The sequence below is a fragment of the Strongylocentrotus purpuratus genome, unplaced genomic scaffold (genome assembly GCF_000002235.5).
Source record: "Strongylocentrotus purpuratus isolate Spur 01 unplaced genomic scaffold, Spur_5.0 spur5_contig_847, whole genome shotgun sequence".
NCBI classification, from domain to species: domain Eukaryota; kingdom Metazoa; phylum Echinodermata; class Echinoidea; order Camarodonta; family Strongylocentrotidae; genus Strongylocentrotus; species Strongylocentrotus purpuratus.
In genome coordinates this window covers 1,446,675-1,469,284 of record NW_022145554.1, presented here as the reverse complement: position 1 = coordinate 1,469,284, position 22,610 = coordinate 1,446,675, and the positions used below count along the sequence as shown (strand labels likewise).

Genomic DNA, 22,610 nt, shown 5'->3' with positions numbered 1-22,610 from the left:
TCGCTGCTTCCAAACTAATTCCAAGCTAGATAGCTGAACGAACGCATAACGCATGCAGCTAGACGAGCGAATGGGTACCCGATAAATTTGATGTACAGTTCATATTTCATGCAAAACCGAAGAGGGAACGACTACCATAATGGCAGAAACTAATGGAGATGCTGTAAGTATCGACCTGAAATATATATTTCGTAATATGTAGATAAACATAGGATGGTTTAATAGGGAAATTAGTCCTTGGAAAGGAAAGAAAATGAGAAGAATTTAACTAGAGTAGAGAGAGTCGAGTCTTCGATTTCTCTCAAATACGTGGACTACCATTGATTTGGCATTGTGAGTGAATGTATAAACGGCTAACGCTGTGTGTGTGTGTAGTGTGCTGACTGTGTCTGTGCATCATGTGGGTACTGGCGTGCAGCATGCTGGCCCAATCCAGGCCAAGGCAGGTTGCAGACGGCTGCAGCAAATGCAAGCAGGTTTGAATCGAGAAAGTGCTTTGAAAATTGAACAAACAAGGGGAATCATAATTGGAATTTGCATGTTGAGGGAATAGGCTGGCCCGAGAATAAGGATCGTCTTCGTAAACGCGGACGATTCTGATTTCCGATCCGTGCGTAGCGATGCGAGAAACGGATTCCGTGATTGACTTTGTACAGAGACTTTTCATATTTAGGCGAAAAAACCTCATGAAGACAGACAACCCATAAAAGTAGACGGTGAACTGGGGTTATTTTCTTACACAGAATCCTTTTTTTGCATTGCCAGCGCGTGGTCGGAAACCCAAAACCTGCAGAGCGCTGATGAAAAAAAAAGTCCACAAAAATGCAGACGATCCTTATTTTTGTGGACACAATTTGTCCTCATTCATCCCCATCCTCATTCCCTCACCAGGTACCATACTGGTTTAGGAGCGATAAATCCTCGGGAAGACGGACAACCCATAAAGTAGACGGTGAATTAGGGATATTTTATTACGCAGAATCCGTTTTTCGCATCGCCAGCACGCGCCTATCCTAAGGCTAAATGAAAAGTAAACATTGCCTTTTTAAAGCCCCAGTGCACTAGACTACTTACAGCTACTTGCGCCCTCTATATAGCAAACAATGCCTAATCAGTGCCTGTTGGTCCCCATGATCCCCTTTTCTTATGTTAATTGAGAGCTGATTTGATGAGATAACCACCTGTCAGCGACCTTGCAGAGAGGTCTAATCCCCCTGGCCAAACTAGTGCAGACAGGCTTTAATGGATAAATGTTCTTTCATCTTTGATCAATTTTTGTTGTTGATAAAATAGATTCTTGAGGTTGATTTAAATTCAAGGCTATTTATTTCTTATAACTTTTTATCTATTTTGATTATTTCTATTTTGACAGGAGCCAGTTGCCCTGATGGAAGAGAACCATGTGGAAGAGATCCAAATGCAAGAACCATCCCCCAAGAAGATCAAGCTGGAATTGGAGACACAACCTGGTGGGTATATTCTGCCTGATATGCAGGAACATGAAGTTTGCAAAATCTGAAACGAGGCTAGGTATACTCCACTGAAAACTTGTCCTCAGAGAAAAATAATCCAAAAACGTGTAGGGGTTTACAGGAGTGATATGGAGTGTGTTGTGCACGTGCCTAGTACTGAGTGAATTTAATTTGTACTGCTCTTTCATTCTATACATATATTTCCTGGATTAGTCGACACTGTAATATTGATATAATGAATTCTATGGAAGAAATGTTATATCAAGTTTTGTTGCCATGTTACACTTAAATGATTGATCCATTGCATTCTGCAAAAGTTTAAGCCGAGTTTTTTTCATTACACATGTAATTGTTTATTCTGAATGTTGCAACTGATCATATGAAATTGTGACTTTTCATGTCAATTTGCAAACATGGGGTGGTAAACATGCAATTTTTCACCATCTGAAAGCTGGGATTATCATCAAGAAATTTCTGAGTAATGTAGCTAACCCACCAGAATGCCAAGTTATATTATTTCTGTTAAAATGAGAGATTAATAGCTTTAACAAGAACATGGAAAATCAAAGCAATGACTCCAAGGTGCATTGGTTGTGCTGTCATGAAAGAACATGTTCTGATGGTGAGAAATTCTTTGTTTACCATTTGGTTCAGTTTTGCTTTCAAACGTTTTCTGAACGTTTTCTGCTGTTGTATGACTGTGTGTGTATGTGTGGCTCAATACTGGTGTGTAGACAACCCCTTAAAAAAAAGACTGTATCAACGAAATGTTGAAAATTAGAACTAAAAGTTTTAATCGTTTTTTTGGTGCGACCATGTGGCGCAAAAATTCAGGAGACAGAACTCATTAATGTGATAGGATGAAACTTTTATGTTGGAACAACTACATGTACAGTAGTAGAGGTCAAAATGTGACATGAACCACCTTGAAAGCTTTTGCAAACTTCATCTTCCTAAGATTTCGTACATTTTTCCATCTTGCATTTGACCAGTACTCCTTAGCTAACCATAAACACATCTGATGTTCATACGATCATTTCAATCGCTTCTGATATTTGTCTTTTGTTTTGTTTCTCTTTGTTTTTGAGTTTTCTTCTTCGTAGGCTTTGGTAAAGCATCGTCATGGCAGCAGAACTGAATGGGTTTTATTCTCAGAAACGACATCGTGGAATACAAGAATCTCATGTAGTATAAATAACTGTTGTTAGGAATGCTGTAAGGTGGCAGATTTACTTACTTTATGATAAAAAAAATCACTCACATCCTCTTAAAAACTTGGGAATGGTGCATGAATAAGGTTAGGAAACAATGTAGATTTGAATTGATAGATATAACCCCTCCTGTTTCTCATGTTAGTCCAACATTATTTGTGTTTGCATCCCAGTTCTCAAATTGTTTCCTTGAAAATTATTTAATTGATTTTTTTTATTATTTATTATTTTTTATTTAAAAAAAAAATGTTATAGTGGGGCGGCAATATGTATTTTTCATGGACAGATTGCCCATCCATTCTCCTTTCATGTAGAATACTCCATTTATCACAGTCTTTCTATTTGCTTTATCCTCTTCTGCAGACCCTTCATAATTCATTCATCCCTTCCTTCACTTTTAACAATTTCGATAAGTGTCTCCTGAAATAATAAACTTGTACTGTCCCACACACCCTTACATGTATATGCAGATTAATGAAAGGTAAAACCTACACGTTAGTATGCCAATGATTTGAAAGAAAATGGCATGAATGGATGTTAGACCACTGTAAATGCTCTGCTCTTTCTCTCTCTCTTTTTTCTTTCCTTGTTCGTTATTCTTCCAGGTTTGCAGCTATTCCCGTGCACTTGACGCAGGCGGCTGTGCGATGAGGCACTCTGAAATGTGTGCATTAAAGAAAATGAAAAGTAAAACAACTATTTTGATAGAGTAGGGAGAAAAGCTATCACAACTTTTCTTTGTTTTTATTGCTGCATGTTCAGATATTATAGGTCATATATTTATACAATCATAGTTGCAAAGGATTATCTGAAAGTTGTAGTGAGGGGAAAAGATAATTGAATTAAGTTTTAAGGATTTCACTATTATTAGTGTTTGGAGAATACTATGATGTGATATGTTATAAGTGCATCAATTGTTGTTCAATATGATGGAGAAACACCTCTTTGTTGACGTAAAATCAGGATATAAATTGGCAGTAAAGTCGGAATTATTCCCAACATTTTAATGTCGGGAACATCATTTGTAAGAAATCTCTACTTAATCTCGAAGCTAATGTGTGTTGATGTGGAAGGTGAATTAAAGAAAGGTTATTGGCCTGCTTAAAGGCCCTATGTATCGTAACCTATGTGTTTCTTCTCTTGTTTTTTGGTCATTTTTTTATTTGCATATAAAAGCAAAACCAGCAAGGAGTGACGCATTGTCTTTCTGAGCAGCTAACAGAACTGAGCGACCGAGATGTCTCATCATCACATTTTTACTCTCTTTATTCCTCCTCTCCCACATCCCCCCTCAATAGAAATTGCTTTGATAGCAGAACTTGCAACAAAGATGCTTATTATCTTGAATCCCCTTACAGTTTAATATGCCTCACTGTTCCCTGGTCAAATTTTTAAGAGATTTCCGATAGACTTAATGAAAGAAGCAGTTCAATCTGCGAGTCCCAAATAGCCACTCTTAGAAATGATACATTTGTTATCTGACATTGCTGTCATATTCCTTCTGCATGTAGATTGACAAAATTTGTATACAATTTTACTTTCTGAGAAACCAGAGAACCTTAATTTGGAATTTGTACCAGAATGTAGATGTCACATAGAACATATTTTGAATGTTACCATTACTGGATCAGTAAAAATTTCTAATTAGCAAATAAATAAACATTAGGTACCATGAAGAGTAGCATTGGTGATTCTTGAATTTGTAAGTGCTTGGTCCATTAACATGTAAGTGCCATCACTGAAAATTGGACCCCTTGACATTTTGTAAGCCCAGCCATACAAGCCAAACATAGGAAGCATTATCCCCTTTTCCTGCAAATATTTTGTCTTTTGCTGATGTTGGATTTGACTCAAGGTTTTTCTTCCCTGTCTTTTGTATTTTTTTCTTTGCATTTTTATTCTTTATTTTATGCCATGTAGCTTCAGCTAGAGCAGCATGTGTGAAAAGGAGGTGATGAGGTTGTATGTAAACATATGACCTCTGACCTTGGCCGACCCACAAGCAATCCACCATGGCCAGTGAGGTCGCTGACCTCTGCGCTCTTCGGACCGTCCGACCGATCCCATGTAAAAAAAAATATCGACCCGATGCTGCACCGCAACCCATCATTCAGCTATCGATTCCAACCACCCCTTAACGCTACTCTAGTGGTAAACAAACGGTGCTGTTTGTATAGAATGGTGGATTACATATAGACGTTTGCCACGGTTCTCTATGCCATTGTTCTCTCTTTCATTTCTTTGTGGCAAGCGTCGGTATGAAAGAAGCATTTGAAATGACTTCCTTTACTGTATTTTGTCTGCTGTGACCTCTTTCTGTTGAATAGATGGGATTTCTTTGTTTTTGGTATAATCACTGGTTGTTCAAAGGTTAATTGAGAAATTTTAGATAAGCAAGCTCTATCTCTCTAACAATGTATAGAGAAGCTAATTTGGTCGTAAATGAATTGTGAGATGAAAAACTATTTAAATAATGAAATGATTGTTCATTAGTATTTTGTGTATTTTTGCCAAGCAGAAACGAAAGGGAATAGAATATTCAAACCCAGTTATGTTTGCATCTGAAAAACGGATAAATATCATTCAGCCTTTAAGTTTTCTCACACTTGATAAAAGATTCATTCTATTCTAATAATTTGCTGAATTTGAAAGAAGAAAAAAAAAGGGGGGAGGGGGTAGATTTTTTTTTAAGGGCATGACCCCTTGATGGTGTGCAGTGGTGTGGCAAGCATGTCCACACAGTGCATACTATCATGTTCTCCTTCACAAGAAGGTCTCTAACACTCTCCTGTTATCCCTTTCCCTCCATGGTGAAGCTTCCCTCATGGACCTCGCAGTCGAAGAGGAGTCCTCCACGCCGCCTCCACCACCATCGCTGCAGAGCTTTGAGTTCCAGTTTGCAGAGCAGACGGGGCCGGTGCTCGCTGGCCCTGGTGCAAAGAAGGAGACCCTGCTGGCGTTGCCCGGGATGCCGTCCATGATGGGGCTACCCAAGCTGAGCGCGGAGCAGCAGGAGGCTGTCATGAAGTCTAAGAAGTATGCCATGGAGCAGAGCATCAAGAGCGTGCTGGTCAAACAGACATTAGCGCACCAGCAACAGGTAAGAATCATGATTGCTTGGTGGTCAATTCTAGCAATGATTATTGACCTTCACTACAGCCCTGGACCTATCATTATACCTATCCCTTAAACTAACTTCAAACCTAACCGCTTTGTAAATATTTTATAACATTAAATTATGCTAGAGGTACATGTGCTAAGTGAAAGGAACTTCAGAGAAGAAACAGCAAAGGGAAAATTTCACTTTGCCCTTTGCCCTTGCTTAGCCATACAAATTAGACCTCTATAACCCTGCAAGGCAAAGTTAAATCAGTGTGGATCAATGGTAAAGAAATATAGTTATGATTGTAATGATGATGGCTACTTGCTTATGGTGCTTGCTCTTAAAGGTAAAGACCAGTATTGGAAACAGCCCAATTTCAAAAAATGAAATGGAAGCTCTTATTACCAATCATGTGAAAGAACATGTTTTGAATTGTTACATGATAAAAATTTTGCCGGGAAACCGCCTTCTAATTGATATATTTGATAAATTAGTTTATCTATTAGTGTGTGTGAGATAAAAACGCATGTGTCGCGCACGTGTGTGTAGTCCCATATACATCTTTCTGTGTACAGTGCTTGTAACTTTATGAAGACTGGGCCAAATTTCTTATCATTTTGATGATTCCAGAACCTTGCAGTACATCTATGCTAGATGATAAACTTTTTCTGATCGATTTCATAACGTTTCTTTCACAATGCAATCGTATGACCATAACTGGTCTTTATCTTTAATATAATATCTAAAATATAAAATATATTATCTTCTGAATATAAAATAAAACTCTATTGTTTCTTTTCTCCTTTATCCCGCAGCAAATGTCGAACCTTCAGATGCAGGCCCAGAGGCAGCGCGCCATTGCCCTGATGTGCCGGGTGTACGTGGGTTCCATCAGCTTTGAGCTCAAGGAGGACACGATCCGCCAAGCCTTCCACCCCTTCGGTCCTATCAAGAGCATTAACATGTCCTGGGATCCCATCACCATGAAACACAAGGGCTTTGCTTTCGTGGAGTACGACCTGCCTGAGGCTGCCCAGCTGGCCCTGGAGCAGATGAATGGCGTCATGATCGGTGGCAGGAACATCAAGGTAACGGTTTGAGGACCAATTGAAGTAACGCAATCCACCTTGGAAAAATGCCCCCCTCCCCTTTTAAAACTATCTTTTGTATGTAATTTTATAGGCCAAACAAAAATTATATTTGCTTTAGAATATGTAAAAGCATTAAACCAGCACTTTCGCGAGAGACTCTATTTTAATCTATAGGGTTGAGATGACTGTAGCACACTTTCCCAAGGGGCACAGGCCCTGAGGCAATGGTACTAAACTGGCCAAGACCAAGTATATTTACTAAATTTACTAGATTTATCTGCATTTGGTAGTAGAACTACAAAATTGTCAACAAATTACAAAATGCATTTATAGTATGGTTGTTAATGCTTTACAGTGTGCTATGATGACTTAGCTTTACTTAGGACACCTATGAGTGTATCTTTGATATGAAAATGGCTTTGAGTCTGAGCAATCTACATCCAGGAGGGGACTTAGAACAGCTGATGGCGAGGCACCGTTAAGCGGTGTGCTGGGTCTTATAAGCTCTGTGATTCCGACAATAATCCTTTAAATATCATCCTGTGAAGCTTTCAATGTGATAGGAAAGAAAAGAGCTTAAATGATGAGAGAGATAGAGAAAGAGGGAGAGGGGAAGAGTGTGAGTCAGCAAGCGAACAAGCACGAGGGAGAAGGAGGCGGGGGCTAGGGGATTGTGAGAAAACGTTCTTAAAGTATTTGCTCACTTATTGAAGGTCAATACTTTAGTTTACTTTTGAATAACTGATTCCCTTTGAGGACCCTCTTGTGCAGAGTAGTCGTATGAAGTGAACCAATGTCCAAGAAATTCTCCATGATGAATATAATCCCAAGTACCGAAACCTACTACTGCTCCATTGACTCTAACAGTTATCTTGGTTGTTTGTCTTTGTAGGTGGGTCGACCCAGCAACATGCCTCAAGCACAGCCGGTTGTAGATGCAATCATGGAAGAGGCCAAACACCAACCTAGGATATTTATTACATCCATTCATTCAGATCTCTCGTCTGAGGACATCAAAAGGTTTGTTGTTCTCCCTTGTCAATATTTTCCTTTATTCTCCAACCTCCATTACAAAATTCACAGCACTATAAAGAATGGAAGTGATGACAACAGACATAGAAGAATATGCAAGCAAAGAATATACAATTTCCGATGTGCAAGGCTGCCTGAAAAGGCACTACTTAATTAAAGTACTGTTTCCAAGTGCTTCAGTTTTCTTGAGCTAATGTTTGCACTCGGGGAATTTGTTAATTGTTGCATTGATTATTTTTTTCCCTGTCTTTTATTTTTTTTCTCCCTCTTCTTTCTTGTTATTGGTACCACCTCATAATTTTACTTAATATTTACTTTTAAGTTTTAATTTTAATTTTTTTTTGTATTATTAGAGATAGTCCTCGATAAATCATTTTTTTATTTTTGACTACCCCTTTTTTTTCTTTTTAAAACATACATTGCTCCAACTAGAGTGGTTTTATATATGATGTACATGTTCTATTATTGTATTGTATGCATGTATTTTATTTTTTGTATCTCCCTATGTTTTGCATTTGTGGAGAATTGAATTGAATTGAATTATTAAGAAGGTACAATTTTGGGTTGTAATGAAGCTTGAACATGCCTAGGTCCAAGCTGTTCTGTAAGCTTTGACTATCATGTCTACCGGTATGTTTTATAGTCCTAGAAATAAGAACTAGAGGAAATTAGCCTTCACCCAGTTCTGAACTTTCTTAATTTTGATCAACTCATAATGAAACAATTTTCTCTCCTTTTTCTTGTACAGTGTATTTGAAGCCTTTGGTAAAATTATATCCTGTAGTCTACCATCAGACTCTGTAGGAGGAAAACATAAGTAAGTCCCTTTCTTTCTCTCTTCTTTTCAATGTATTATAATAAACAGGTTTATATGTATTTACTTAATACATTTTTGTTTAGCGTGCATCATTAGCAGATTTTGACTAAATTATTCAAGTATTCATGTTCTTCAGATTATCAATAAATTAGCTGATGGATGTTTTATGTTTCATTCCTTTTAGACCTACAGACAAACTAGACCATTAATTTAATGCCATCATTTCACACCTTCCCCCTTCTTGGTGTATAACAATTTCAGAAATATATGGATTCACTAATGTAACTTATAAGTTTGTGTCAACCAGAGTTATTGAAATATCCTCTTGCCTTTTCTGAATAGTGTAAGATGCATTCAGGGGAAGCCATTTAACCTTATGTTAACCGGGGGGGGGGGGGGGGGGGGGGGGGGGGGGTCAATTTGCCCCCTGTAATTTAGCTTCTCTGGACTTCTCTGGAACCACGGCAGATATCAAGTTTTCCTTTCATGACTTTTTTCTTTCGAGTCTTTCTCATCTTTTAAAACAATTTTAATCGGTCGTATAGTTACAAAGTCACGTGACATTTTGTCTTTGCATGCCAGCCCGAAATCGCTCATTTTTGTGACTTGTGTACAAAACATATGGAAATATCATTTTCCCTAAAAAGAGATAAAACATCAAAACAAGAGATAACCTAAGGGATAACCTAACTCTTCCAATTTTGTTTGTCGTAGCATTATTCCAAATGGACTAACGAATACATATTGTGAAAAAGAATGCTTGAATATGAATAATATATGATTTATGGGTAAAATTGTGAACTTTATGACCTTATTTGCACAAATGAGTGAATTTTTCAAAAAAAATGAAATTACCACAGCATTCTATACACTTCACTTGACATGCATGCAAATTTTGGCGGCGATCGGCTGTGAAACCTGGTCTGAAATAGCCCGGTTAAAATAGGGTTGAAGGCATCGTTAAACAATGTTTCCAGTGTTACAAATCTGAGATGCATGGCCCTACGTGTTATCAGTGTCTCTGAAATGGTGTAATATTGAAGCCTTAAAAAAATTGTGCTTCAAAGTGAGCATGGAGTGCCTCAAAAAAGTTTTAAAAAACCTTTGAGTGACCGGTTTTACCATACTCATTTTCCCCTGTAGACTAGTGTTTTTTAAATTTCGATTTCCAATCACATATATCTTCATAATCATTCAGAAAATCGGCTTGTAAAAGTCATGGGATTCCTGACTGACCTAAAAGTTTATAATTATGATTGCAGCATGAGCTAAATCCAGGTTTTGTCTAGAATCTGAGGCAAAGATACCCAATCCCTTCAATACTTTAACTACTGAAGGATTCATTTCCATAGGCTTAATACATGGGACACCAGGCAATGTGTTAAGTGTTATTTTCACCTTCATCTTCCTCTCTTCCTTTAGGGGTCATGGAATAATTGAATATGATAGTATGCAGTCAGCGTCAGATGCCATCTCGTCGATGAACCTCTTTGATCTGGGTGGCCAATTCCTCAGAGTCGGAAGGGTAAGTGCCCATTGGAATTGAGAATTGATGATGTAGCCTATTTTGGATGGGTGGGTGCTCTTCCATTTGCTCCAGCTACAATTGCTCTGGGTATTATTTTATCAAAGCCAGAGGATTGAGGTTAGGGTTCCAATTCGTTTTTATGCCTCCGCCACCGAAGGTGGTGCCGGAGGCATCATGTTTTCGGGTTGTCCGTCCGTACGTCCGTCCGTCCCGTTTGACCGTTATCACAATATCTCAAGAACCATTTAAGATTTAAACTTAAGACTCGGGAATAGTATTTATCACCATAGGAAGACCATCTGATTAGATTTTGGAGTACGTAGGTCAAAGGTCACAGGTCACAGAGGTCAACTTATGAAATTCCTTGTATTGAGTTTGTTAGCGCGATATCTCAAGAACCATTTGAGATTTAAACTTCAAACTTAAGGATAGTATGTATCACCATAGGAAGACGATCTGATTAGATTTTGGAGCACGTATGTCAAAGGTCAAGGGTCACAGAGGTCAACTTATGAAATTCCATACATTGAGATTGTTATCATGATATCTCAAGAACCACTGGAGATTTAAACTTCAAACTTAGTGATAGTGTGTATCACCATAGGAAGACGATCTGATTAGATTTTGGAGCACGTAGGTCAAAGGTCAAGGGTCACAGAGGTCAACTTATGAAATTCCATACATTGAGATTGTTATCATAATATCTCAAGAACCACTGGAGATTTAAACTTCAAACTTAATGATAGTGTGTATCACCATAGGAAGACAATCTGATTAGATTTTGGAGCACGTAGGTCAAAGGTCAAAGGCCACAGCGCACATTATGAATGCAAAAACAGCTTGTGATCGCGTTATCTCAAGAACCGATTGATGGATTCATGCCAAAATTAGGTCATGTTTGTTACTTGCAGAGCCAATGAACTGAGTAGATTCTTGGTTCATAAGGTCAAAGGTCAAAGGTCATGGGCCCATTATGTATGCAAAAATAGCTTGTGAACGCATTCTCATTAGAACTGACAGATGGATTACTATTTAACTCAGAACATCTTGCAGAGCCAATGAACTGAGTAGATTTTATGGTCATGAGGTCAAAGATCAAAGGGTCATATATGTATATGAGAAATTGCTTGTAATCACAATATTCTGAGAACCTGTCAATGGATTACCATTGAACGTGAATTCAATTTTTTTTTTCTGTTTTGGTTTGTAAAGTTGCTCTATAACGGAGGCATCATTTTCGACTGCGCGCAGTCGAATTCCATCTAGTTTCCTTTCATTTCATTTATTTATTTAATCATGGTAACTTGCTTCAGCCTACAGGGCTGTTTTTCAGAAAGTCTGTGAACTGAATAAAACACACAAATTATAATACAAACAAAAGATAAAACAGAATCATATGAAGAAAAGACAAATCAATTTTTTTGGGGGAAAGGTAAACATAATAGGCATGAGTACAGAGGCAGTTCTGGTAATGCAGTACAGTGCTATGATGACTTAGCTTTACTTAGGACACCTATGAGTGTATCTTTGATATGAAAATGGCTTTTTGTCTGAGCAATCTGCGTACACCCTTTGGCTAGATTTATCAAAGACCTGTAAAAAATTAGTATTAATTATTACTTTGAGCTAAAACTGTTAATTAATGTGGGATTACATGAACATGTGCCTCCGAATTTGATCTCAAGTCGTCAACAAATTTCTTATCACTTGAAATATGAAAGTTCTTTAAGAGCAAGTCTATTCATAGGTAAGTGCTTCTTTGGTATTCATCCTCATGGGAGTGAAAAGAACGAGAAAGCTCATTATTTTTCACCTCTAAAAGAGCTCATCCTTCTCTTTGACAGGCTATTACCCCTTCAACGATGACAGGTTTTCCTACGATACTTGGGGGCTCTGGTCTTCCTCCAGCTGCTGCCGTTGCTGCAGCTGCTGCTACAGCTAAGATACAGGTAATGTGGATGATACATTAATAGTAGCTTTAGCAACAACCTGTGCATGAAGGCCACCTGTCCTTAAAACCACATTTGTATCTTTTGGACAATAAGGATTATGGTTGGGAGTCGTAATGCACTGCTATGATGACTTAGCTATTACTTAGGACACCTTATGAGTGTATCTTTGATATGAAAAAAAGCTTTGTTTCTGAGCAATGTGCATACACCATCATTTGCATTATCATAGCATAGATATGAAACAAAAGCTAGTACTTTTAGATCAGGAAATATCTAAGCAATTTAATTCAGTGATGAATTTAATACTGTGCTACTGGAAAGGAAAAAATGTAGCCCAATTTTTGATGAAAGTTGATTCTAGTAAAGAAAGTTTCAGAGATTGACAATTCAATGATTTGAAAATGTATTTTTAACTCAATTGAATTCTATTCTATTCTGTTAAAATTTGATCCATCAAAGACAGTGTAAAAATGATGTGATTACTTGGGTTCAAGCACATTGTAAATATGTGTTGAAGTAAACTGAATCCTATGTATTAAGAGGTAGTCATGAGCCTTTTTTGTTGAGAAAAAAAAACTGTGTGGCTTATTTCAAGACCATGCCGTACAGCTGTCTACATTTAAAGCCTCTCTAAAGTGTTGGGAGCCCCACACATATGAATTCTTTTATCAATATTTGTCTTCAAACATATTTTTTGGCGGAAATCTTTGCAGAAATGTGTCTTAAATGACATCCTTTTGCCCATTATGATACAATTTGAGTGATATTTTGCCATCAAATTCGGGCTCCCAACACTTTGGAGGGGCTTTAATTTAATTCTGGTTATTTTTTACCCGTATAACTTGTAATTTCCCTCTCTTGATGACTGCATTAGGCCCTAGACGCTGTGACTGCACCAGCAGCCATGAACATGAACATGGTGAGTGTAGCCCCTACCAGCCTCATCAACCCTACCACCTTGACAGCAGCTCCAGGGCTACTGGCCACACCTCAAGTCGGTATCCTCGGCATGCCCCATGCTGTCATGGCTAGTTCAGCGGCTGGAGTTATCACTGGTGAGTTTGACCTTTTGATTATTAATCAAGCTCTAACTAGCCTTTAAGATTGTTTGATTGCAAATGTAGGTGTCTGGTTGATTAAGAAGTGGAATAATTGTTTTATTAAGGGCTTGGAGCAAATGTCCTGCCCAATTTTAGTTCTAGACCCACCCCCCCCCCCCCCAAAAAAAAGGATAAATAAATAGATGATAATGAATGAAATATGATATGATAATAATCAGACCCTATGAATGTCAGTCATTGTTGAACCCTAGCTTTTGTTTAGCACCAGTGAGTGGAAATTATGTTATGAGAGCCTACTTCGAGCAGTAATTGCATTAATAGTATGGTTGTTCATGCTTTACGGTGTGCTATGATGACTTAGCTTTACTTAGGACACCGATGAGTGTATCTTTGATATGAAAATGGCTTTGAGTCTGAGCAATCTGCATCCTAGGGGGGACTTAAACAGCTGATGGCTAGGCACCGTTAAAGCAGTGTGCTGGGTCTTATAATCTCTGTGATTCCGCTGTGGCATGACAATAATCCTCTAAATATCATCCAGTGAAAAGAACCATAGGGTCTCCTGGGTAACTTTTGATATGCTGAGCAAGGGATAGGAAAGGAAAGGATTAAAAGATGAGAGAGAGAGAAAGGGGGAGGGGGAAGAGTGAGTGATCAAGGGAACAAGCAGGAGGGAGAGGGAGGCAGGAAAAAGACAAAAGATGGAGGGTGTATAAAAGGGATAAGTTGAGGGAGAAAGAGAGTTTGGAGGCTAGTGGATTGTGGAGGTGAGTGAGGGAACATTCTTAAAGTATTTGCTCACTTATTGAAGGTAAATACTATAGTTAACTTTTGAATAACTGATTCCCTTTGAGGACCCTCTTTTGCAGAGTAATAGAGAAAACAAGCATTAGAAATGCTGTAGATTTGATAATCATCTACACGTCTATTGCCCTTTTATATCTTCTTATGCCACTGTTGCAAACAAAAGGAGAAATAAAGCTATTCTTCACGAAAGGGTTAGCGCACTCAAACGACAGCTACCAAAACATGTCTCCGTAGTCTATCAATATATTGTATCCATGTGATATGCATTTCCCTCTCAGGAGTGACACCTGTCAGACCACAAATTGCTACGCTCCCTATCTCCACAGCAGCTCCAGGTGTCCTCACGACCGCCCCTGGGATGACGGCAGGCTTGACGGCTGGCCTGATGGCTCCGGCGATGGCCGCTGTAGCAGCCGCAGCAGCAGGTATCGCTGAACAAGTCAAGGAGGAACCGGCAGAGATCAAAGACGTGGAGCTTCCACAGACCATCAGCGAGCAGGAGAACATGACGATATCAGGCAGCAACGCAAGGCACATGGTCATGCAGAAATTACTCAGAAAATCAGATGTAAGTAGCAATTTAGGTCTCAAATTAATTAACTCCTCTGAATTATTTCTCATACACCCAGATGATTGTACAGAGGCAGTTCAGGGGAGTATAAAAGGTCCTAAGTTGAACTTATCTCTAATTTGGACTTGGCAATTATGGAAAGCTGTTAGTATCTCTGAAAATATTTTGTAAAAGTTATTTTAAAAGGCATAAAATGTTGATTTAAATCATTCATATTTCTATTATCGAGGAGATTTTATGTTCTTGATGTGGAATTCATGTAAAGTTTAAAATAATTGAATTTTTGCTTTTGAATGTATTTCATTTTAAGACTACAAATTAGAGTTAAAGATAAACTCCAGTTCTGGTAAAAAAAAAGAAAATTAATTCTCACAGAATCAAACGAAACTTACACTGAATGTTCAAAATTACAAATAAATGAAATGTGCCAAACAATTTTGGAAGAAAATGTATACTGGCTGACTAATGAGCATAGAATGACAAGGAAATCAAGGTAGTACTAGCCCCAACACCATGTGTGTTGTCCCATATATAGCTTTCTGTGTACAGTGCTTGTTACTTTACCAAGACTCGGCCAAATTTATTATGATTTTGACGACTCCAGAACCTTGCAGTGCACACCAATACTTACATGCTACATGATCAACTGTTTCTGATCCATTCCACACCTTTTCTTTCACAATGCAATCGCATTACCACAACTGGGCTTTATCTTTAAGTTCGACTTATGATCTTTTTGAAACCCCCTCCCCCCCCCCCCCCCCCCCCCCCCCGGTAATGGTGTACAGTGCTATGATGACTTAGCTTTACTTAGGACACCTATGAGTGTATCTTTGATATGAAAATGGCTTTTTGTCTGAGCAATCTGCTTACACCCTTTGGCTGGATTTATGAAAGACCTGTAGAAAATTAGTATTAATTATTACTTTAAGCTAAAACGATTAAAGGCATCGTTTACCAATGTTAAATCTGAGATGCATGGCCCTACGTGTTACCAGTGTCTGTGATATGGTGTGATATTGAAGCCCTAAACAAAATGATCATGAAGTGCCTCAAAAAAAGTAAAAATCTTTCAGTGACCGGTTTTGACATACTCATTTTCCCCAATAGACTGTAGTGTTATAAAAATCGTTAGGAAAACGAAAAATGAAATTTTGATTTCCAATCATAAATATCTTGATAATCAGACAACTTGTAAAAAGTCATAGGATTCCTGACTGACCTAAAGGTTTATAATTATGATTGCAGCATAAGCTGAATCCAGGATTCTGTTTCAGAATCTGAGGCAATGTCACTGAGTCACTTAAGTTAAAGTTAAGTAACATTGTACGTATTCTAATTGCAGTCACATGTGATGGTATTGCGCAACATGGTCGGTGTGGAGGACCTAGACGATGAACTAGAAGGAGAGGTGACGGAAGAATGTGGAAAATTTGGAACAGTCAACAGGGTGGTCATCTACCAGGAGAGGCAAGGAGAGGAGGAAGATGCAGAGGTCATCGTTAAAATCTTTGTGGAATTCTCAGATCCAGCGGGTAAGAATAGGGTGATCTTAGTTTCTTTTTTTAGTTTTAAAGTGAAACCTGTTTATGAAGAAGGCCTGATAATTACCCCATTTATTTATTTTCTTCCTGATTTTACCCCTATTTTCCTGATTTGTCCTGATTTTTTCCCAATTTCCTCCCTCGAAAGGGGGGGGGGGGGGATGGTTGTGAAAAAGAAAAAAACTTTTTTTTTTTTGTCCTTACTATCACTCCTGATAAAGACCCCTGAAGGGAGACAAGGAAAATGGTCTTTACGTGTCTCTAAACGCTTTACAGATAGATTTTTACCAAGGTCATCGGATCCAGGCTTGCCTGTTCACAATCTATACACATTCTCCACTCCCTTGTTAGCATTCCAGTAAGGTGCCATTTTACAGATGCTCACAATACTGAGCAAATTTCAATGACTTTCACATCCTACTGGGTACTATTTAACATCCGGGTGGAAAGTGGCAAATTTGGATTAATATCTTGCAAAAGGACATTAGTGCCGGGCTGGGATTTGAAACCTCACCCCTTGGATTGAGAGCCAATTGAATGAACCATGACACCTTCACAACATATTGGTTTTGCACAGCTATGATGACTTAGCTTTACTTAGGACACCTGATGAGTGTATCTTTGATATCAAAATGGCTTTTTGTCTGAGCTTTGTGCTTATACTAATATTGAAAGGATGTTTCATAGCCTATATAAAGTAATGGTAAGTATTAAAAAAACATGAAAAATCAAGTATAACCTCAATTTGTTTAGGACACAGAAAATTACAAGAAGATATTCACTTGAAATCCGCTTTGCAAAGATGCAACAGTTGGTATTAAACATGAAGGAAAACTCTGGATTTTTTGTCAAAGAGTTAATATCAATCGCAACTATGTACATAAGAGATAGGAGACTGCAGACTTGCGATTGATTAGAGGACTTCCGATTGATGTAGTAACTCTTTGTAAGACGGGGCCCAGATGTTTGAACATGTTTTCAACTTTCATTAATATGATATTTAAGTGAAGGGGGAAAATCTCCCCTGCAGCTTAAAATCATCATTGTCTTGCAATCTATCGAAATGAAAGGAATATGCAAAGAAAAACTATTGCAGGGCTTGCAAAAACTAAACAAGGGTTTGACATTAAAAAGAAACAAACAAAGAAGATATTAACTGCAGCTTTGGTGCTTATTGCCTTTATTATACGATTAACTTGCAAACCTAAATTAGTAAGCAATTGTAATAGATTGTCGGGTACAAAGGTCAATGACTTCATCTACCTTCTGGAGGTTCTCACCCCAAAATAGAAATATTGACTGAACCAAAATATTATATACAGGGAGATTTAAAGTTTATGAATGGACTTCACTTAATCAGTTAGTTATTATCTTTGTTCTTTGGACTGAATCAATAACACTCCCTATGCAAACATTTGCATGTTAGCAGTGATATTTACCAGTGAGTTACTAGTGTTTGCCAATGGCTGCGGAAGATTAGATAGCATCTAAGAATAGACTGTTTTACACCATGTGGTATGAGTATCAACAAACCTAAAAGAGAGGATAATCCTGTGGACATGCCCCTAACATGCCCCACTGATGGAACAGGTGTGCCCTATCTCCAAGTTCAAAAAGATATTCCAGCCCCTTCCCTATTACATTCTCTGTTTCTCGACCCCCCCCCCCCCTCGTCACTGCATTGTTTTCTGCTTCGGAAATGTGTTAGATTATTATGAACAAGTTGTCAATGTTTTTATAAAGATTGAAGAACATTTGCATAACAAAGGTTCTCTTTTGATCAAATTTTGTATAGTCATTTTGGAGTTGATATTTGACTTAGCTCTGTTGAACTGTCCTACTTCATCAAACGGCATTACTTTATCAGATGTCTTCACCTGCCCTGGTTTGTTTTCCTTTAAGAACAGGGTCACTTTGAGAATGCATGCCCCTGTGGAATGCACTTAATAAGTTATCATAATACTACACATACACTTCCATTGATAATGTATGTAGGTTTCAGTTTGTTTGTAAACATTGCGTCAGATCCCCCTGTGTGCTATCAGTTCCGCAGTGTCCTTTAGTGTTACCCGGTGACCATGACTAAACTTCCTAGTCGTGTTTGAACAAGATAAAGCGAGCGATGTAGAAAATAGTGACCCTTGTACCAAAACAAAGATTGACCACACATTATCTGACCGACTTGATGTGTGGTGTTTGTTGTGTATAGTAAAACTGCTTAAATCTAAACAGTTTGGTCACCACATGTTGTTTCCAACATACATTGTTGATATTGCTTCGAAATTCATATCCAGTGGCATAATTATACAGAAATAAAAAATCAATAAAGGATATTGTTCCTCCATAACTTTGATTGCCTTCTTATATTCTCTGCTCATATCTGTGCCACAAATCTAATCGTAGTCCTAATAATGAAAAGAAGAGATATATTATCTTAGTTTACTATAAATACGTAATCTTAGTTCCATTTTTAAACATGGATGGAAAAAAAGGATGAAATTAGCACCAATTCAACTAATAAGGTTAGTAGGAACACAAGATATTTATAATATTAATTTGATTTTGAACACTTCCGAGTAATGATTGGAATCTTTGTGTTTTCAATTTTGGTTTCTCCTGCAGACATGAAATCTATCCAAATAACTTGATCTTATTTTGTTCTCATAAGATATCGTTTACTGTTTCATGAGAGGCTTTTTTCCAAATTAGTGCGGTGGGGCTTTAAATAACTTGGAAAGTTATTGAAAGCCCCACCGCACTAATTTGGCCAGGAGGGCTTAGACCTCCCTGCATGGGTCACTGACAGGTTGTTATGTAATCAAATAAGCTCTCTATTAAAATAAAATAAAAAAATACGGCATTGTTGCTATATAGAGGGCACATGTAGATATAAGTAGTACGGTGGGGCTTTTAGTTACCCTCTTAACTCCAAGATTTCATCAGCTTTACTGTATCTCATCGGTTCTTGTTTTATTTCCTTTTTCTGCCCAACAGAAGCCGAGCAAGCAGCTGATTCGCTCAACAGCAGATGGTTCGGAGGCAGGATGGTACGAGGAGAGATCTATGACCAAGAAAGATTTGATTCTAGTGATCTATCGGGTTGATATCCATCCTCTACTCTTCTTCTCTACCTGTTCTCTCTTTCTTCTATCCCTCCATCCACTTCGTCATTTCCATCTATCACTGTTTCATCAGTCTTGCCCACCTTGATACATGATGTACCGTATCCTGAGAGCGAGCGGGAAGGGCATTTTTTTGGTCCCGAATGGTCCCGAATTTCGATAGACCCCCAAATTCTGAAAATGTCACGGGGGGCTCATGCATACAGACCAAAAATATTGCAATCCAGACCCCTGTCAGAAATGTTAGTTTGGAAGGGCACTTTGTGAGATGTCATGAGCAAGCCTTTATATCTCTCGACATACCTGTATGATATGGTAGTTTGCGGGGTGTTCTAATGAGTGTTTCTCAAGTGAATAGACGATCAATACTTTCATTCTCATAACCATTCATTGAAGATGTGTTTGTGTTGCTTGAACTTCTTAATACAAAAAGAAGACCTCTTTACGGTGATGTAATTTTTTATTACAACAAATTACACACCATGCATTAGAGACAAGAGCTGAGGTTACACTGTATAGTTCTAGAAACCAACTAACCATTCAATTCCTAAACTTGGCAACACATTACCAAATGCAAAATAATCATCTTCTTGTATGACTTGGGAAGTTTTTTGCTACGTTATGTGATACATTTATTACAATGATTTTTTTTATTTTAGATACATTGCAGGTTGTCTGAATATAAATTGAAAGAAAATATTTATGTTTTAATGCTGGCTCATTGACATTTTTGGAGAAATATTTTCTGTGAAAATTGTTCAAATGTATACCAATGAGGATGACCCAAAGTATGTTAGTATGTTCATGCCCAGTCTTTAATATGTACAATCGAATATCATGCATTGAAGTTTTGTCCAACTATTTTGTTGTGTTTTATATATTGTCAATGTTTAAATCACATATAAGCACAATCTATATTAGGTTCACATATTCCTTTACGATAGAATAAAGTCACAATTTTCTATCGATTAATGATTTAATTTTATCATCCCCCCCTATTCTTTGATCAAATTCTATATTTATGAATTCTATAACTTAAATAATTCTTCTAAAATGTTTTGCTTCAACGGTTTCATTGTTAACATCATAGCAAGAGCATATTCAGAACATCAGTTGAAAACATTTTCTCTGGCATTAAATCCATCTTCACTGCCCCTAAATCTAACTGATGTCACAAGCAAATAAAAAAAGATGATAAAATCGATCATGTAATAAGGTATCTTTTTAGATCTAACTTATTTGGTGTAGTTTGGTAGAAATTGAGTTGATATGTCTGCCATTCCACTGTTGAACATGGAGGATTCTTCGCTGACATGCAGTGATGTACTCATGTAAAGTCATATTTTATAACTTTCCTGTGAAAAGAGATCAAATGTTACCTACATATACTTGTATCTTGTAGTAATTCTAACATATTCATGTACAATGTATATGATATTGAGTGTTGATAATACAGTATTGATAATAATTTTGAAATATGAAACTGGTTCAATAGCAAGATTGAAAATTTGCACTTGATGGTTATATACAATATTTTGATACATAAACATGTATGTCATGATGTAGCTCTAGAAAACAACATTGCCCCAGATTTCTTACTGTCTTCTTTTAAAAATGCATGAATCTTTCCTAATGTTCATCTTATTATAACTCATTACAGGCCTAAAAGTTGTACGCAATTTGGAGAGTTGTTCAGTGTCACTTGTATTTTCTCGTGATCAGAGTTGCATGCATGATTACAACAATACTTAAATTGATTACCTATCATAGATAAAACATTTATCTTGTGGCATGATGTACAATGCACCTTGTCTATAGTAAAATGCTTCAAATTGGCCTACATTTCTCTACGATCCATTTGGTCACAAAGAAAACTCAATAACTTATTATCAGTGGAATTTCATTTAAGTGCATTGGAGGCAAATTAGAATAGATTTTTGCAATGTAATATCTGCATGCAACTAGCAGAATGTCGTTAGCACACATGTCTGTTGACTCTGTTATAAAGCAAATTTCTGCTTTGCTTCTAAAATATTGATGGCTCTATACTTCTTGTACCATTTTATTTAAACATGACAGGAATTTTGTGTTTATTGACAAAGAAAAAAGCCAGAATGTATTGTAACTAACTAATTTGAGAAGTTTTTTTGTGGTACTTTCGAGCACATAATTATGGAGTTACAGGCACTTTAATGCTAACAGCCTTTTATTTAATGCAATAGTCACCTGCACGTTTCGCAGAATGACGCAATGCGCTCGGACCATCTGCCAGCGGCACAACGATATACATGTTATGTTACAATCCGTGAAGTTAGATAAAACTGAAACTTGGGCCAAAAAAATATATGATTGAATGCCAGTGATAAAGTGAAAGTGATAATGATCCATGTGATTATGTAAATGTATGTGCTTTCAAAGTGCTGTAATTATTTATGTCAGCCTTATTAGCTGTAGTTCTGCCAGCTAACAAACTCATTGTAAATAAAGATTTGTGTACATATTTTATACATGGTGTCTGATGTTGATTTGTTTGTGTATACATGTATTTCTAATCTGTATGTGCAATTGATTTTTACATATTCTCCAATACCATACGTATACGTATACGTATAGTTAAGCATAAACACGCCCTTAGTGGAAGCTGACGAAACTTGATGAAATGCAAAGCTTGTGAAGAATAGGTCCCATACAAAATATGATAATATGACATGCGCAATGAGAAAGGTTTTAACAAATGTTAATGCAATATATGTATACCGTAGGCCACTTAAAAAGGAAGAAAAGGGAAATTGATTTCACTTATATCCTTATAGGTACCCTAAATTCTCCCAAAAGAAACCTTAATGCAGTAGTTAATTACAAAAATGATAGTATTAATAAAGTATGAAATTGCAAATACTGCAACTATTCTAAATCTGTAATTCAAAAGAAAACACAAAGACTTAAAAAACGACCTATTGGCAATTGGAAGGGTCTAATGCATCACCCCTTTTGAAAAGTAAAACCTTCACAATGATATCTCACATATTATCCAAACTTGATTTTGATGGGAAATACATTGGGTATTGAAAATGCCCTTTTTAAAACGCCCTAACAATTGTATTATACATGTAGTATAAAGGGTGGCAGTCTCTGTTATTTTTGTTACCTTCTTCATTCTGTAGCATGGATGTGTTGACAAGAGGGTGTGAATTGCAAAAGTTAAATTTTGATGGATTTTTTTTTTTGGGGGGGGGGGGGGGTGAATTATCAGCTTGAATATCAAAGCTTTAAATTTGAGCAGATTTTAGTAATTGACT

At 37.3% G+C, this 22,610-nt stretch overlaps 1 protein-coding gene across 5 annotated transcripts; it reads left to right on the top strand.

Annotated features, from left to right (window-relative positions):
• The first annotated feature begins 42 nt into the window (after positions 1–42).
• LOC580419 (poly(U)-binding-splicing factor PUF60) lies at positions 43–21,816 on the top strand. Of its 5 annotated transcripts, XM_030992869.1 has the most exons (13): positions 1,373–1,469; positions 3,289–3,370; positions 4,604–4,834; positions 5,500–5,783; positions 6,602–6,874; positions 7,770–7,897; positions 8,658–8,726; positions 10,149–10,251; positions 12,099–12,203; positions 13,081–13,261; positions 14,353–14,642; positions 15,991–16,180; positions 19,184–19,366. In XM_030992869.1, the coding sequence occupies exons 4-13, from the start codon at positions 5,508–5,510 to the stop codon at positions 19,291–19,293; spliced, it is 1,725 nt and encodes a 574-aa protein (XP_030848729.1). In that variant the 5' UTR covers positions 1,373–1,469; positions 3,289–3,370; positions 4,604–4,834; positions 5,500–5,507; the 3' UTR covers positions 19,294–19,366. The 5 variants fall into 5 exon arrangements, with proteins under 5 accessions (XP_011674556.1, XP_003726279.1, XP_030848729.1 ...); XM_011676254.2 differs by lacking the exons at positions 3,289–3,370; positions 4,604–4,834 and adding an exon at positions 43–163 and having other exon boundaries at positions 19,184–21,816; XM_003726231.3 differs by lacking the exons at positions 3,289–3,370; positions 4,604–4,834 and adding an exon at positions 43–163 and having other exon boundaries at positions 14,401–14,642.
• The last annotated feature ends 794 nt before the right edge of the window (positions 21,817–22,610 follow it).